Genomic DNA, 18660 nt, shown 5'->3' with positions numbered 1-18660 from the left:
ACCTATGTCACAGGGCTGTTGTGAAAATCAAATGAGCTGATACAGGAGTAAATGCTCAAAAATGTTACTATGATTTCTATCAATTAGTTACTTTGTCTGCGTGGCCCCATTATATTTCATTGCCATTCCAAATCTGTCACATGAGATTTCCCTGTGGCCTGGGCCCCCTACTTGAGCTAGTTTTAGTTGAGTGGTAGGTAATCTGTTCCTTGAATCACAGAATAATGTAAAAATCCCAGGACCACTGTGTGACTTTTAGCCAATTACTTTCTCAACCCCCTCCTAGGAGTGATATGAGATTCAAACAAGACCATGGAAACTTCTACAATTGTGAAGTGCTCTACCAAACTCTGAGGACAAGTATCCCCATAGGGAAAAGTAAATATATCACATTAACCATAACAGTGGGAAAACCCTCCTTCAAATGTCATCATATTGCTGGACTAGAGCAAGAACTCATACTCCATACCACTGGAAAAAAAAGGTTTAGTTTCCCTGGGATTCACCAGGTTGATTCATATGTTCACCTCCAGTTTAATAAGATAATAAGAGGAAACTGCCAAAGATAGCCCTATGGCAGTGATTTTTTAATATACTTCCATCCAGTTTAATTATATTCCAAAAATTCTCATAACCCAGCTCCTCCTATTCTTTTCAAAACAAAGACTCATAATTGATAATGCCATCTGTAGGTGTAGAGATATTTTGGCTCAGCTCTTTTCAATGAGGACTTAGAAGCTGTACTATTAATTTCAACACATTTTCTTCTCAGGCACATTTTTCTTCAGGCTCCCTTGGTTCACTCTTGACGTTTGGTAAATAAAAGACAAGTGACGGAGGAGCAGCATTCATTACCAGGGACAGAAGTAGAGGGATCAGTCCGGGAGCCCTGGTTCCATTCTAGCACTTAATTCCATATTTCACGTTGAAAGAGTAAAGTGAGAAATATCCTAGGCCTTCCTATTTCCCGGCACTGCATAAATACCAAAGTCATTTTGTGTTTCTGACGTCAGGAGGTTTTCTTTCAAGCTAAGAATAGATTTAACATATATAAATCAAAATTAAATTCCCCTCTCGTGGTTAGGATGCATTAGGCAAAGTCTCGCCTGAGTAGACAGATGGCAGGTGCAGCAATGACCTTGAGCTAAAGCTTGAGGCAGCTCCTTGGCCCTATTTACATCTGCATTAGTTGGTTTATATACAACATTTATCCCTGTTCTATTTGGTGTTTAAAAGGGCCCATGATTTTTCTTAAACATGTGTGGAAATATTTTCCAGGGAAGAAGTCAAAGAACAGAGAAAAGAGGAAGAATGGTCTAAGGATGATATTTTAACTCTGTAGGTTTGAATCCAGTAGTTTTAAATTTGTTACCTTTTATAATAAAGGCTTTTCTATATTTCAGGGAAAGTTCAAATTCTCTTATGACAAAATTTACTATTTCATATGGAAAGAGGGCAACAATACAATGGTAAATGCAAAAATAAAGGTAAATATTACACCCTTTATATATTAGAAAAATTACGTGAGAATACGTATATAAGTTTTTGTATGAAAAAAGATTGGAAAGACCTATTATACTTGCTTAACAACAGAACTCTAGCAAATAGCAATTGAGCCACCAGGGCCTTTCTCATTTGCTGCATATACTATGCATTACTTGAATTTAATAAAGTACTGTATGTATTACTTTTACAATTTTTAGAAGCCAATGAAGATTAAAGATAAGCCAACACTTGTCTGGGCTTCAGGTTGGAACCATGACAGAAAACCATGGGAAATCTCTTCCCTTTGTAGAATGAGAGTCCTAGACTGGGCTTGCCACTAATGTGGCAAGAAGCTAAGAGGAAGAGGTAAGAAATGAATTGGTCTAACCCACAAAAACAGTGCTTAGGCCTCATAAACACACAGCAAGGGGAATGAAGGAAGAAGTGAAGATCCTGAGGCTTTTGTTCACAGGTGGGATAACTAAGGCCCCAAAAAGTGACTTGATAAACAGCAAACAATCAGCTAAGGGTGACCCATTTCCTGAACTCATTCAACACAATTTCCCCTCACTCAGATCATTCTAGACCTGAAACCAAACTCTGTCCTAATGTCTAAGTGTCCACTGGCAGTCCTGCTGCTGCTGCTGCTGCTAAGTCGCTTCAGTCGTGTCCGACTCTGTGCTACCCCATGGACTGCAGCCTACCAGGCTTCTCCGTCCCTGGGATTCTCCAGGCAAGAACACTGGAGTGGGTTGCTATTTCCTTCTCCAATGCATGAAAGTGGAAAGTGAAAGTGAAGTCGCTCAGTCGTGTCTGACTCTTAGTGACCCCATGGACTGCAGCCCACCAGGCTCCTCCATCCATGGGATTTTCCAGGCAACAGTACTGGAGTGGGGTGCCATTGCCTTCTCCTGGCAGCCCTGAGGATGAGCAAATATACTAGAGATACATGATCCTTTTTATTTTACTAAAGAAATCCTTGAGGGATATTCTCATTTTTAAGACCATAGGCCTAAAGAGAAAAATAATACTAATTCTACACAAACATTTGATAAAAGAGAACAGAAAATACTTCCCTACTGTTTTATAGAACAGCATCATCCTTATTCCAAAACCAGAAAAACATTTCAGGAAAACAAAGCTACAGACCAATATCCTTCAAGAACATAAGGCTTTAACAATTTTTAATGAAAAGATTAGAAAATTAGACCCAACTGGAACAAACATCATGACTAAGCTGGAGTTTATCCCAGGAATGCAAGACTGGTTCAATATCCTAAAATCAGACTAAAAAGAAAAACAGGCTAAAAAAGAAAAACTTTATGGTGATTTCAAAAGAGAAAAAACTTGACAAAATTTAATATTCATTCATGATAAAAGAAAAAATTCATAGCAAACTAGGAATAGAAGTAAGCTTCCTCAATCTGATAAAGGGCCTTCACAAAAAACAAAAACCAAACTACAGTTAATACCATAGTAGTGGAAGACTGAATGTTTTCCCTCCAACTCTGAGATCAGTGCAAGGATGTCTACTCTCCCCATTCCTATTCAACAATGTACTTGACATTCTAGCAAGTGCAATAAAGCAAGAAAAAGAAATAAAAGGCACATAGATTTGATAGAAGGAAATGAGTATCTATTCATAGATAACATGATTTTGTATTTAGAAAAATCCCAAAGAGTCTGTAAAAAGCTACTAGAACTAAAGTGAGTTTAGAAGGGTCACCCGATACAAGATTTTTTTTTTTTTCTTTTTGGCCACCCTGCACAGTTTGTGGGATCTCAGTTCCCTGACCAAAAACAGAACCTAGGCTCTTGGTAGTGAGAGTGCAGAGTCCTAATCACGGGCCTGCCAAGGAATTCCCACAAGATTAATATTTTAAAATCATATTTCTATATACTAACAAAGAAATTTTAAAATAACTATTTACCAAAGCATTGAAAAACATGAAATACCTATACAAAATGCATATGTTGAAAGCTATAAAACATTGATGAAAGAAAGAATGCCTAAATAAAAAGAGGGAGACATTCATCGATCAAAAAATTCAATATTGTTGAGATATCAATCTTCTCCAGTTGATCTAGATTCAGTGAAATCCCAATCAAAATTCATGCATACTCTTTTTTATGGAAATTGACAGGAAGATACTAAAATCTATATGGAAATGCATAAACCCTAGAACATCCAAAAAGATTTTGAAAATGAATTTCAAGATTTATCACAAAGCTTGAGCAGTAGAACTCAATGAGGGGAAATTTTACCCTGAAGGGGACATTTAGCAATATCTGAAATGTTCAAAATTCTCCAAGCCAGGCTTCAGCAATATATGAACCATGAACTTCCTGATGTTCAAGCTGGTTTTAGAAAAGCCAGAGGAACCAGAGATCAAATTGCCAACACCTGCTGGATCATCGAAAAAGCAAGAGAGTTCCAGAAAAACATCTATTTCTGCTTTATTGACTATGTGAAAGCCTTTGACTGTGTGGATCACAATAAACTGTGGAAAATTCTGAAAGAGATGGGAATACCAGACCACCTGACCTGCCTCTTGAGAAACCTGTATGCAGGTCAGGAAGCAACAGTTAGAACTGGACATGGAACAACAGACTGGTTCCAAATAGGAAAAGGAGTACATCAAGGCTGTATATTGTCACCCTGCTTATTTAACTTAACGTGCAGAGTACATCATGAGAAATGCTGGAATCAAGATTTCCGGGAGAAATATCAATAACCTCAGATATGCAGATGACACCATCCTTATGGAAGAAAGCAAAGAAGAATTAAAGAGCCTCTTGCTGAAAGTGAAAGAGAAGAGTGAAAAAGTTGGCTTAAAGCTCAACATTCAGAAAACTAAGATCATAGCATCTGGTCCCATCACTTCATGGCAAATAGATGGGGAAAGAGTGGAAGCAGTGGCTGACTTTATTTTGGGGGCTCCAAAATTACTGCAGATGGTGATTGCAGCCATGAAATTAAAAGACACTTACTCCTTGGAAGAAAAGTTATGACCAACCTAGACAGCATATTCAAAAGCAGAGACATTACTTTGTCAACAAAGGTCAGTCTAGTCAAGGCTATGGTTTTTCCAGTAGTCATGTATGGATGTGAGAGTTGGACTGTAAAGAAAGCTGAGCGCCGAAGAATTGATGCTTTTGAACTGTGGTGTTGGAGAAGACTCTTGAAAGTCCCTTGGACTGCAAGGAAATCCAACCAGTCCATCCTAAAGGGGGTCAGCCCTAGGTGTTCATTGGAAGGACTGATGTTGAAACTGAAACTCCAATACTTTGGCCAACTGATGCAAAGAGCTGACTCATTTGAAAAGACCCTGATGCTGGGAAAGATTGAGGGCAGGACGAGAAGGGGATGACAGAGGATGAGATGGTTGGATGGCATCACTGACCCATGGACATGAGTTTGGGTAGACTCCAGGAGTTGGTGATGGACAGGGAGGCCTTGTGTGCTGCGGTTCTTGAGGTTGCAACGAGTCGGACACGACTGAGCAACTGAACTGAACTGAAGACATTTTGGTTGTCACACTGAGGTGGAGGGTGGGGGTAGCTATCAGAGACCAGGAATGCTGCAAGTATCCTACACGGCAAAGGACAGTCCCCACAGCAAAGAACTATCCAACCCAAAATGGCAACAGTGCCAAGGTTAAGAAACTCTGAGCTGCAGAAACCAAGACAGTGTTGTATTGGAATAAATACACAAGTACAGATCAGTGGAACAGACCAGAATCCAGAAATAAACCCACAACATATGGTACCAAGGCAATTCAATGGAGCAAGGATAATCTTTTCAATTAATGGTGTTGGAACAATAAAACATCCACATGAATAAAACATTAACCTCAACTCTTTCCTTGCACCATATACAAAAATTAATATGAAACAAACCATAGACTGAAAACTATAAAACTTCTAGAAGAAATCATGAATGTTTGTAAACTTGGGTTAGGCAAATACTTCTATCCTAGCACACACAAAAAAACACAAACCTTAAATTTAAAAGTTGATAAACTGGAACTATTAAAAATTTAAAACTTCTGTCCTTTGGAAAACACTGTTGATAAAATGAAAAGAAAAACCACACAGACTGGAAGAAAATATTTGCAAAAACCCATATCTGATAAAGGACTTAAAACACACAAATGATTTTTTTAAATAGGCAAAAGACTTCAACAGGTGCTTCAAAGTAGATATATAAATGGCATGTAAAAGATGTAAAGATATGCAACAATAACATCATTAGTAATTAGAGAAGTTCAAACTAAAATTATGCTGCTGCTGCTGCTGCTAAGTCACTTCAGTCATGTCCGATTCTATGCGACCCCATAGATGGCAGCCCACCAGGCTTCCCCGTCCCTGGGATTCTCCAGGCAAGAATACTGGAGTGGGTTGCCATTTCCTTCTCCAATGCATGAAAGTGAAAAGTGAAAGTGAAGTCGCTCAGTTGTATCCGACTCTTATCGACCCCATGGACTGCAGCCTACCAGGCTCCTCCGTCCATGGGAGTTTCCAGGCAAGAGTACTGGAGTGGGGTGCAATTGCCTTCTCCCAAAATTATCATGAGGTACCACTAAAAAAAACTATTGGAATAGCTGAAATTTAAATTTTTAAAAAGTTAAAATCGAGTGCTAGTAAAGATGCAGAGGATCAACTGAAACTCACATAGATAGGAATACAAAATTACACAGTCACTTTGGGAAAAGATTTGGCAATTTCTTATAAGGGTAAACACATACCTCACACATGGCCAGAAACTCACTCCTAGGTATTTACCCCAAAGAGTGAAAACTGCCCACACAAAGACTCCTATGCCTCAAACTGGAAACAACTCAAATGTCTATCAACTGGTGAATGGATAGCCAATTGTGGTACAGTGAAATACTACATCACAATAAAAAGGATAGGACTAGAGGTGCAATGACATATGATTCTCAGGAGTATTACATTCAGTGAGAGAAGCCAGACACAAAACACTATATACTGTATCATTCCATTAATATGACTCTCAGTTAAAGGCAAAATTATACATACAGAGAATAAATCTGCCTAACAGGAATGGGGTGTGTGGGGTGGTGAGAAAATTGCCAAGGAACAGGAGGGAATTTTTGGAGAATACAGAAATGGCCTATAACTGGATTGTGATTGTAGATCCATGAGTGTATGTTTCTATCAAAACCCACCATGCAGAACGTCAAAAAAGTGAATTTTACTGTATGTAAATTACACCTTAATTAAACTTGACTTTAAAAACGAAGAGTGGTGGCTCATGGGCGTGCTTTCTGCACAGCATGACATTTCAAAACTCTGAACTTGTTGGTGACATTTGAAAACAAGAGTTGAAATAAAGATCCAGCTTGTCTCCAGAAGTCAGAACTCTGGCACCCTGAGCCTCATTGCAGCTGGTCAAAGACAACCTCTTTGAACGAGGCAGGTACTTTCTGTCTTGCCATACCCTTTCTCCTGATGCACTCATAGAGGTACTTTACCCATCTGCCACTCCACCCACTAAGTAAGGGTTTCTTGTCCTGGGCTACAGGGTAGGGGCCAGGTCTGGCTTGGTCTTCACTCGACCTCCAGTATTTAGGGAAGAGTTTGACATGGCATATGCCTGGTGCTTGATAAATATCACCAAATCAATGTGACTCACATGCCACAATCCCCTCAGTGACAATAACTGACATTTCTAATACCCCGGTTGCTAGCTGTTCCTTTGGTCCTGGAGTCCCCACAGGGAGCCATCATCCAAGGCAGCCATCCCGTGATCCAGAATAATGTGTCCCTCTGTGTGTTTAGAAATCCCCTGTAATGTGTTGTCAAGCAACGAAAATGTTTTAGGGTCATTCCAACTATTCATTTTTGTCTGGAGAAGAGTAGAGTTGTTGTTTGTTTAAAAAAAAAAAAAAAGAGGAGGAAGAAAAGAAAGAAAACCACAATGCAGGCTGGAAGGTTGATGAAAATGAAAAAGGAAGCATGCACATTCATTCTGAATATTCTCAGATCACATTCTAGTAATTTAAGACTTGCAATAAGTAGGCTTCTGAGAGGTTCTCTTGGAAGGATTTCAGTATCTCAGTTTCCAAAGTGATGTTCGTCTTTAGGAAGAGTATGGAGCAGGAACAAATGGAAGCTCGACTTCCATTTGATGTCAATATTAAAAGCACAGGCTCATTGGTCCTCAAATCTTCTTCTTTACATTGTGAGATGGGGAGAAAGGGGAGGCAAGTTTGGGATACTTTACAAGTATCCTTGAAGCACTAATAATTAATACTGAGAGTGAAAAAGTCCAAATATATTTTCTTGGATTGTCTAAAAAGTGAAAAAAGTACAAGTATAATGTAATTATATCCTAATTAAACACTCTTTTGACCCACCTCCCCTATGACTCTGCCTTTCTTTATAAAAAAGGCTAAAAGAGTTCTTTTTCACTGTCTGATTTCCCTTCTTCATTTCCTTTTCTTTAAATTTTGTTATTGTTTAATTATTGAGATAATGTCTGTATACAAATGCATCTTTGCAATCACCAATGCTGAACAATTATGTGTACTTAATAAAATGATAGTTACCAAAATTTGAAGTTCAGCAAAACCAAAGATATGAAGTGTACACTGAATGACTTTTTATTTTTGAGAACTGCCTTGTGGACACAGTGGGGAGAAGGATAGGGTGGGATGAATTGAGAGGGTAGCATTGACACATACAGACTGCCATGCATGAAATAGCTAGCTAGTCAGGAGCCACTGTATAGCACAGGGAGCTAAGCTGATCTGTGATGACCTCGAGGGGTGGGATGTGAGGTGGGAGAGAGGTTCAAGAGGGAGGAGATATATGTATACACAGGGTTGATTCACACAGTTGTCGAGCAGAAACTAACACAACATTGTAAAGCAACTGGACTCCAATTCTTCCTTTCTTTCTTGAACCTGCTGCAGTAAGACTTTTGTCCCCTCTGCTCTCAGGGCCAACAAACACCTCCACATCTCCAAGCCCAACATCCATTGCTGTCCCTATTTAGCCATCTTCAGTCTCTCTGGTTGGTCCCCCCTTCTCCCTGAACCCCTAAATGCTGAAGTATCCTAGGGCTCATTGCTGACATCTCCCCCCTTCTCTATACTTTCTTACTTAGTTCCATACTGATGGCTCCCAAATATATATCTCTGGACCCAATATCTGCCTGGAATTCCAGACTACTTTGTTCAACGAGCTATTTGTCATCTCCCTTGGATGTTTAATAAACATTTCAAGCTTAACATACCCAAACCCAACTCTTTATTTACTATCCCAAACCTAAGCCTCCTGTAACCTTCCCCATCTCAATGGCAACTTCACCCTCTCAGTTGCTTGAGCCAAAAACCCTGGAGCCATATTGGTTCCTCTCTTTCTTTCCCACTCCACCTCTAATCCATGAGAAAATTTTATTAGCTTCATCTTCAAAAGATGTCAGGACTTCACCGGCAGTCCAGTGGTTAAGACTCCGAGCTTCCCCTGCAAGGGGAGCAGGTTCAATCCCTAGGTGGGGAACTAAGATCTCACATGCCATTCAGGATGATCAAAATATTTTTTTTAACCTGTCCAAAATCTAACCACTTCTCCCCACTGTCTAAGCCTTCCTACCTGGTCTCCCCATTTCCACCCTTGACCTTAAAGTCTTTTGTCTCCAAAATAGCCAGGGATTTTTTTCTAAAACTTGAGTCAGATCATCTCATCCCTTGCTTAATCTCATCCAAACTAAAACACAAAGTCTTTACTTTGCCAAAATGTTTTACGTGATCTGGCATGTAAAACATTTCCCCTTCAACATCATTTCTTACCACCCTCCCCCTATTCACTCAATTCCACGTGGCCTCCTTGCTGTTCCCTGCCTCCTCAAGGCTTTTGAAGTCACCTGAATATCTTTTCCCAGATATTCACTTTTAGGTATCTACCCAAACGTCACCGCATCACGGGGCCATCCCCCATCACTCTGGGTAACTGAGCACATGCGTGAGGGCGCACAGGCATGTAGGCATTAAGCTCTTATTATCCTCTTACCCTGGTTTATTTTTCTTACCACCTCCCAACCTACATTCATTTGTTTATATTCATTTGCTGCCTTCAGTGGGGTCAACAAACCACCAGCATCAATATCACCTTGGTGCTTGTTAGAAATGCAGAACCAGGCTTCCCTAATGGCTCAGAAGGTAAAGAATCTGCCTGCAATGCAGAAGACACAGGAGACACAGGTTCAATCCCTGAATTGGGAAGATCCCCTGGAGGATGAAATGGCAACCCACTCCAGTATTCTTGCCTGAAAAATCCCCTGGATGGAGGAGCCTGGCAGGCTACAGTCCATGGGGTCACAGAGTCAGATATGACTGAGCGACAAGCACAGCACATAAGCCTTATCCCAGACCTACTGTGTCAGAAGCTGCAACAGGATCTTCAAGTGATTCAAATGCACAGTAAAATCTGGAAAGCATTGGGCTACTTCCTAATTGCCATGAGAATGGGAGTTTAATTTCATTCATTATTGTAACCTCAGAAAGCTGAGGCACTCGAGATACACTGAATGAACGAATGAACTGTTGCACTTGTTTCAAATGGGACTCCAAGCTGATGATGTGCAAAACGTTGGAGAGGGGCAAAAAAGACCTCCTAGGTCAAAATTATCCCCCATGTATTGCACTCAATCAGAGATTCCCTGGTGTCAGCAAACCCTTCTTTCAAAATGCAAATACATTCCCTGAATAAAGCAGTCATTCACAACTTGCTGTGGATTACTTAACTGAGATAATTATTCTAACATTTAACAGAATCAGCCAAACTGAGGGAATAGGAGTGAAAGAATGCTGAAACTTCCACAAGTGCCTAGTCTGTGTTGCACATTGTAACAGGCCAGAGGGAAACAGAGATAAATCAGGAACTTATAAGCTGGTGGGAGAAGCAGAGGACCCTTCAGGGGAGGAGCAGGAGGGTGGAATGCCTGTGAGGGAGACTTGGGAAGGCTCCAGGGCAGGGAGAGAGTCCAGGGTATTCCTCCCTATAGTATCCTTTGCTCTGGTCACAAAGAACCCTTCTCCTCTGCCTGAAATACCATCATCAACTCTGTCAACATCTACTCATTCTCCAAAGCTCCCAGCCTTTCAGAATTAACTGTGCCTTCATTTCATCAGCTCTGACCACACTGTATCACATTTCAAGGACCCAGAGCACCCTGTTCAAGAGGGACTTCTACAAACTGTATTACCCTTATTCATGTCCGTATCCCCTGCCCCAGTGTAGCACCTGGACAGAGTGAATATTCAGTCGGTTTCTGTTGTTTTATAAAAATAGTTGGCATTCACTGAGCATATACCAAACACTATTTTAAATACTTCAGCTCTATTAACTCATTGAATCTTCACAACAACCCAGTGAGATTAGAGCTATTATTACCCCCATTTTATAGAGAACTGAGGCCCAGAGAAGCCAGGTAAAGGAATGACCACAGTACCTGCACCTAAAAGACACAGGAAATGTTTACTAACATCAGTTCAATGGAAGATCAGCAGTTAGGATGATCGGGGAGTCAAATTTGAACTTTACCAATCTTCCTAGAGCATTGGAGGTCAAAAGAGAATGGGGAGGTGTCAGAGGTCGCTGCTATAAAGAACCATCTTTCCCACACCAGCCTCCCACAGGCAAAACAGAAGTCACTGCCTGGGAGCAAGGGTTCCCTGGGGACAGAAGTTAGGAGAGGAAGTCAGAGAGAAGAAACTCCAGACAACAGTCTTGAGACAGTACCCCAATTCCTCAGGAATATTAAAGCAAAAGACTTTGGGGCAGAGTGGGTGGAGATGGGCTGGAACACACAGGGGCTCCAGGACACAAAGGGCCTGTAGCATTGTACCCACTTGTCAGCCAAGACAAAGGTCTGGCCAGCCTTGCTTAGAAACAAGGTGCAGCAGCCATGAAAATAGCATGACTGTAGCAAGCTAGCTCCCTCAGGAGGACCCAAGTATCACGGGTTTGGCTTCTCAGGCAACTCGGTCTCAGACCCACTCAGCAGTCAGTGCCAGTGCCAAGCCACAGCTCCACCCCAGAAAAAGTTCAAAACCATGGAGTCTGGTGAAAGCGGAAGGTCTCAGGAAACTGTCATTGGTTCTCCTGCCTCCCTCCTGACACTCCTTCCTCCACAAATCCCACAGGACTCCCTGCCTTGGGTCCAAGACTCACTCACCCTGCAGTAAAGCTCCTCAGGTGGAAATCAGAAAACAAATGAAAGCAAGCAGGAGGCAAAACAGGGAGCCCAGTGCTTAACTCCTCCACTGAGAGAGAAACAAGTCCTGACGCTGAATGAGCGGCAAACACACAGAAAACCCTGGAGCCCGGCGGTAGACTTTGGATCCACAGGTAAGCTGGACCACGAGGAATTGGTCATCAAGGGTGACAGCAGAAAGGACACCCAGAAAACACAGATGAAACGAGTCACTCCAGTGAGAAAAGGCAGAGACCTATGGGGAACAACATCAACTTTACTGATTTTTGTTGTTGTTGTTTAGTCGCTAAGTCCTGTCTGACTCTTTTTGGGACCCCATGGACTGTAGCCCACCAGGCTTCTCTGTCCATGGGATTTCCCAGGCAAGAATACTGGAGTGAGTTGCCATTTCCTTCTCCAGGGGATCTTCCCAATCCCGGGATCGAACTCATGACTCCTGCACTGGCAGGAGGATTCTTTACCACTGAACCACCTAGGAAGCCCTTACTGATTTTTACCAGCATTTAAATCAAAGCATCTTTCCTGGTGATCAGGATCACCATACTATGAGAATAAAGGAAAAGGATTCCCAGGCTAAAGCTGAAAGATACAGATCCGAAGTTCTCTAAGTCAGGCTCTGGCAGTCTGAAAGAATAGCCAAGAAAAGTCTCAGAGGTTCAGAAGGGGCAATGTACAAAGGTCCGAACAGAGATCAGAAATTCCAAGCTGATCAAAGGAAATCATCTGACATATCAGGGCAAATAGGATCAACACATAAAGTTTAAATTTCAAATATTACAATTGGTTGAACAGTTTTTGATATCGGCACTCAAATGAAGAACATCCACACGTTGGCATATCATAAACTGTTCACAAAACTATTAAAAATTTGATTCATTTAAAATAAAAACTCAAAGCATGTTTCTGATCCAATGAATACTAAGGTATTTACATTTGTCTGACTCAGAACTTACCTTTTAATCATTATACCTAATACACATCATTGAAAACTGAGAGAGGCGTAAAAACTGGGGGCTGAAGTTCTTCAGAAGCTTTTCCCAGGTCTTGGGCACACAGCCAAAGATTACTGAACTTTCTAACCACTGTAATCACAACAGACAATTCCTGGACAGCAACTTCCACACAGAGACACCTCATGTCAGTGACCCTTTAAGTGAATCAAAGGAAAATGGGCTTTGAATTAAGCTTTGTAGACAGGAAATATTTTTAACCTAAAACAGTGTGAGCTCCTTTATAATAAGGAGATTTAATTTAACTTGGGGGATGGGGCACAATGAGGGATAAAAACAGTCCTCATTAATCGCTGCTAAAAACCACAGAACTACAGGGTCATATTGGCTGAAACGAAGGCTAAATTCCTTGATAAATGAAATGTACCAAGAACCCAGAATTTTATCACAAAAGCCTTCCCTTTACAAGTGCCATAGTAATCATTCTTATTTCAAAGGCAATTGCTGACAGCAGAGTAAGTTTTGAAGAACATTAGCAGAATAATCTCCCCTAAACAGTTACAACATATTTTTCAAAACAGTCCAAGAAATTACAGAAATCTATTTCCGAAGGATTCTTGGGAGTCAAAGAGTCAAGTGTGGTTACTTTTAACTAACGTTCCTGCAAACAGGAACGGTATATACTCGAACCCTTTGCAAGACGAAATTATTTTGGGTACCTCTACCCCCAAAGTAAAGGAGTCTCCTGTCAAAATAGAGAGGAAAACGCCGACATGGGAACTGCCTAAAACTCTCTGGGCCATTCCGTGCAGTCAAAGCACAGTGCCACCCATCCGAGAGCCCAAGTCATAGTGGACGTTCCCACCCTGAAATGTGTCCTACTAAAACACATCCCTTTTCAGGTGTCCTAAACACAGCGTTTCTTTATCTAAATGAAGCATGCCTGTGGGACCACTAGGAAGGATCTGCAACTTGTCCAGAAGGAAGACGCGAATGCACTTCTTTTTACTTCCCCGCCCAACAGTGCCTGCCTTCCCGGGAGACAGATTTCTGACAGTTCGCCTGCTGTTGCAGCAGCAAAGGGCGGGGAAAATCCCAGCGCCGGTGCTGCAAAGATCTCCCCATCCACCGCCACCCGATCAGGTACCGGCCTGGATGGGCCGTCCCGCTCCTCCAGAAACCTCCGCGGGCGCAAAGCAGCAGCCAAGTGCTTACCCTGGTCGGCCAGGCAGTGCTCGGGGAGGGCCGCCAGCAGCAGGAGTCCCAGCAGCAGAGGCGGCGCATCCTGGGACGCGGCACGCGAGCCCCTCACGCCCGGGAAGCGCGCAGCTCTCCCGGCGGCCCGATTGAGCCCGCGCGCTCGGAGCCGGCCCCTGCGCCCCCGAGCCGCCGGCCCACCTTCCCTCGGGCCCTGGGGCTTTGCCTCCTGCCGAGCCATGGGGACGCTTCACACATCCAGGCCGCTGCCTCGCTCCGCACCGCTCCGGGGAGCCCAACCTTTGGCACCCCGGTCCTCACCGGGCATCTCCGGCCCCGGCGCCGGAGGGCGGGGGCGCCGGGAGGCGCGACTCGCTGGCTCGTGCTGCTTTGCCGGGAGCGGGCTCCGCGGAGCCGCGGCTTCACCCGTGCAGCGACTGGGGCCGCATGGAGCCGCGGCGGGAGCGGGCCGGGGTTCCCACAGCGCCTGTCTCCGCGCGCCGGCGCGCCCCGGGCAACGAGGGTGGAACGGGCGCCGCCCGGAGCCCCCACCCCCGGGAGGGCTTCCGCAGACTGAGTGGGTGAGGCTGCGAGCCGCGGGGGCCGGCGGCTGCTGGGCGCGCTCGGGACCCTCCCTCCGGCTGCTGCCTCTCCGCCCGGCTCTCCTCGCTCGCTTGCTGGGGCTCGGGCTCGAGCTCCAGCTCCGGCTCCGGCTCCCGGGCCGAGAGTGTTACTGCAGCTCAGAGCTTCATCTCATTGACAAAGAAAGCACGTAGCCACCCGAGCAGGCGAGGGAGGCGAGGCAGGCGCGCGCGCGCATCCCCGCGCGGAGCCACCGCGCGCCCCCCGCACTCCCGCGCCCCGCCGGGCTCCGGGCTGGGGAGGAGGACCCCTCGCGGCAGTTCAGGCACCGCGGATGTCCGCACTAGGGCGATGGGGGCGGGTGGCTTCTTTTCTTCGCTATCCTTCGGCTAGAGAAGGGGAGATCCGCAGGAGAGGTCCTCCGGCCCGAAAAGAGGGGGTTGGGGGGCGATGCTTAAATAGTTGTGGTTAACGTGCCGAAGAGGTCAGAAAGCTCTTCAGCCTGGGTTTTGAAAAGTCCTTTAGAAGGGGGGAGGCGCGCGCTTTGTGCTATTCACTACTTCTCCAAGGGGCCCTCGACATCCGTATGCCTGTTTTACCGCCTAGGAACTGAAGAGCCTGTGGCCTAGTTGCAACACGCTGGGTTAAAACGCATCACCAATGTTTATAGCAGTCACACTGTGTGCAAAGCCGTGCGCATTGGAAAAACCAGGGAAAAGTCTCTTCCTGAAAGTCCCTTCCTGAAAATAGGACAATTAGACAGTCAGTTACTGTGCAAGACACCGGAGATCTAAGTGGTGAGCAGAAACACAGTCCCTGATGTGAAGAAGTTCCAACTCTTCATTCAACGGTTCTTCCTGACTGCCTGCTAGGTGTCAGGCACTGTTCTAGACACTGAGGACAACAGCCGCCAGCAAAATCCCTGCCCCCTTACAGCTGACATTCTAGTGGAAGTACACTGGCGGTAAACAAACAAGTAGTAGACAAGATGTCAGCTGGTGAGGGGGAGGGAAGCCTCACTAAGAAGCTGACATTTGAGCAAAGACCTGAAGGAGGTGAGGGAATAAGCTTGGCAAGAAGAGCATTACAGGAACAGGGGGCAGTTCAGTTCAGTCGCTCAGTGGTGTCCAACTCTTTGCAACCCCATGGACTGCAGCACTGCCAGGCTTCCCTATCCATCACCAACTCCCGGAGCTTACTGAAACTCATATCCATCGAGTTGGTGATGCCATCCAACCATCTCATCCTCTGTTGTCCCCTTGTCCTCCTGCCTTCAATCTTTCCCAGCATCAGGGTCTTTTCAAATGAGTCAATTCTTCCCATCAGGTGGCCAAAGTACTGAAGTTTTGGCTTCAGCATCAGTCCTTCTAATGAATATTCAGGACTGATTTCCTTTAGGATGGACTGGTTGGATCTCCTTGCAGTCCAAGGGACTCTCAAGAGTCTTTCCCAGAACCACAGTTCAAAAGCATCAATTCTTCGGCGCTCAGCTTTCTTCACAGTCCAACTCTCACATCCATACATGACTACTGGAAAAACCATAGCTTTGACTAGACAGACCTTTGTCAGCAAAGTAATGTCTCTGCTTTTTAATATGATGTCTAGGCTGGTCATAGCTTTTCTTCCAAGGAGCAAGCGCCTTTTAATTTCATGGCTTCAGTCACCATCTGCAGTGATTTTGGAGCCCAAGAAAACAAAGTCTCTTACTGTTTCCATTGTTTCCCATCTATTTGCCATGAAGTGATGGGACCAGATGCCATGATCTTAGTTTTCTAAATGTTGAGTTTTAAGCCAACTTTTTCACTCTCCTCTTTCACTTTCATCAAGAGGCTCTTTAGTTCTTCTCTTTCTGCCATAAAGATGGTGTCATCCGCATATTGAGGTTGTTATTTCCCCCAGCAATCTTGATTCCATCTTGTGCTTCATCCAGTCCTGCATTTTGCATGATGTACTCTACATATAAGTTAAATAAGCAGGGTGACAATATACAGCCTTGACATACTTCTTTCCTGATTTGGAACCGGTCTGTTGTTCCATGTACAGTTCTGTTGCTTCTTGACCTTCATACAGCTTTCTCAGGAGGCAGGTCAGGTAGTTTGGTATTCCCATCTCTTTAAGAATTTTCCACAGTTTGTTGTGATCCACACACTCAAAGACTTTGGCAAGGGTGAAAATCCAGGGACAACAAGGGTGAAAACCAGGGGCAGCACCAGCTGGGGGTACTCAAGGCCTGGAAAGTGTTAACTCTCACTTACTGTGCATCTGTAGGATAGAAATCACACAATATTTCATCGTAGTCTCACATTTCTTCACATATTATCTTTTCAGAAGTCAGATACGTCTTATCATCCACCTAAGATATGCTGAGACACAGTAATACCTTGTTTGTATTATTATTATTGAAGGTTGCTATTCAATTAAATCAGTTCTACTGTTTTTTTAAAAGTTGCCATCTAATTGAGGCAATAAAGGGCTTCCCAGGTGGCAGTGGTAAAGAATCTGCCTTCAATGCAGGATACACAAGACATAGGTTGGATCCCTGGATCAGGAAGATCCACTGGAGTAGGAAATGGCAACCCACCCCAATATTCTTGCCTGGGAAATTCCATGGACAGAGAAAGCTGGCTGGCTATAGTCCATAGGGTCACAAAGGGTCAGACACGACTAAGTAACTGAGCATTTCATTCCATGAGGCAATAAAACAACTCCAAAAATCAATTTGAGCCACTAATGAGAAAGCCATGATTCAGACAACACAAGATAGGAGGCACAGTGCTGGCCACAAGGGGTGATCCCAGGGATAGGAGGTGGGGGAGATGGTGCAGGCGGTCCAGGCAGAGTTGGACGGAAAGATGCCAAGGTTTGGAGCAGCAGAGGTGTTTAGGAGCAGGGAGCAGGGAAAAGAGAGCAAAGAGAGCAAAGTTGGGAAGTAGAAATATGCATACGTGGGGCCCTGGGGCCACTTATTTGACGCAAAGAACTCTAATAGGGAGAAATGGGAGGTAGAGGGGGAAAGGAATATGGAGACCAATTAGTGGAAGACTTCAGACACATTTGGGCTTTTCCCCAAAGAGAGTGGGAGGAGAGGGGGAAGTCACTCACAGAAGCACAGGTCATGTGCCAGGCTGTCTGTGAGTAGCTGAGGACATAAAAGCCAGAGTGATGAAAGTAAAAGTCGCTCAGTTGTGTCTGACTCTTTGCGACCCCATGGACTGTAGTCCATGGAATTCTCCAGGCCAGAATACTGGAGTGGGTAGCCTATCCCTTCTCCAAGGGATCTTCCCAACCCAGGAATCAAACCCAGGTCTCCCACATTGCAGGCGGATTCTTTACCAGCTAAGCTACAAGGGAAGCCCAATAATACTGGAGTGGGTAGCTTGTCCCTTCTCCAGGGGATCTTCCTGACTCAGGAATCAAACTGCGGTCTCCTCCATTGCAGGTGAATTCTTTACCAACTGAGCTATGGGGGGAAATATAAATCCTTTAGTAGTCATAGCCTCAGCTGCTCTACCCCCAATCCTTTAATGTAAACTGAGGAAGCTTGAGAGCTGACTGAATTCGCATGGAAAGGTACAGAATGTTGTTGGCCTGAGACAGAAAAGATCCAGAAGGGGAGAGGCGGTGAGACAAGAGAGGCAAGACCCAACCAAAGCTGGTTCTCCACAAGCATTGAGAGACAGTGGAGAGATTTGGGGAACAGAGATTTGGGTTGAGAGATAGCAAAGTATATCTTCTGTGTTGTACATGGAATTTTCCTTTCAACAGTATTTACCGCAGTTGGACAAGGTATCAATTACTTGTCAGTGGTTTTGGTGGTTAGACTGGTGTTTTATTGAATTTTTCTCCCTGATGATGCTGGCCTCGAGAGCAGACACAATCCTGTCCTCCAGAAGCCCGCAGTCGAGGGTCTTCCCTGGCAATCCAGTGGTTAAGACTCTGAGCTTTCACTACAGGGAGCAGGGGTTCCATTCCTGGGTGGGGAACTAAGAACCTGCATACCAAAAACAACAATAACAAGAAAAAAAACAAAACCCCACGGTCTAGAGTCTAGTGAGAGAGGGCAACACATAAAGTGTTAGCTTCAGAGAGATGCAGCAAGTGTGAGCTAGAGGCATGTATGCACAACATCCATGATGTGGGCATGTGGGGGGTGGCTGGCTATTTCTGCCTGGAGGAAGAGGAGAGAGAGGAGAGGTGAAA

The 18660-nt window shown here is 44.3% G+C and overlaps 1 protein-coding gene across 2 annotated transcripts in view; it reads right to left on the bottom strand.

Annotated features, from left to right (window-relative positions):
* KIAA1549L (KIAA1549 like) overlaps window positions 1-14621 on the bottom strand; it is a 314597-nt gene extending 299976 nt beyond the window's left edge. For both annotated transcript variants that reach the window (XM_070804017.1, XM_070804018.1), the window contains exon 1: window positions 13897-14621. In XM_070804017.1, coding sequence (XP_070660118.1) covers window positions 13897-14119 — 223 coding nt within the window. In that variant the 5' untranslated portion in view covers window positions 14120-14621. The remainder of the gene's footprint in view (window positions 1-13896) is intronic.
* Between the last annotated feature and the right edge of the window lie 4039 nt (window positions 14622-18660).

Source organism: Bos indicus, chromosome 15 (assembly GCF_029378745.1).
Source record: "Bos indicus isolate NIAB-ARS_2022 breed Sahiwal x Tharparkar chromosome 15, NIAB-ARS_B.indTharparkar_mat_pri_1.0, whole genome shotgun sequence".
In the NCBI taxonomy this organism is placed as follows: domain Eukaryota; kingdom Metazoa; phylum Chordata; class Mammalia; order Artiodactyla; family Bovidae; genus Bos; species Bos indicus.
This window is presented reverse-complemented; position numbering and strand designations above follow the sequence as displayed.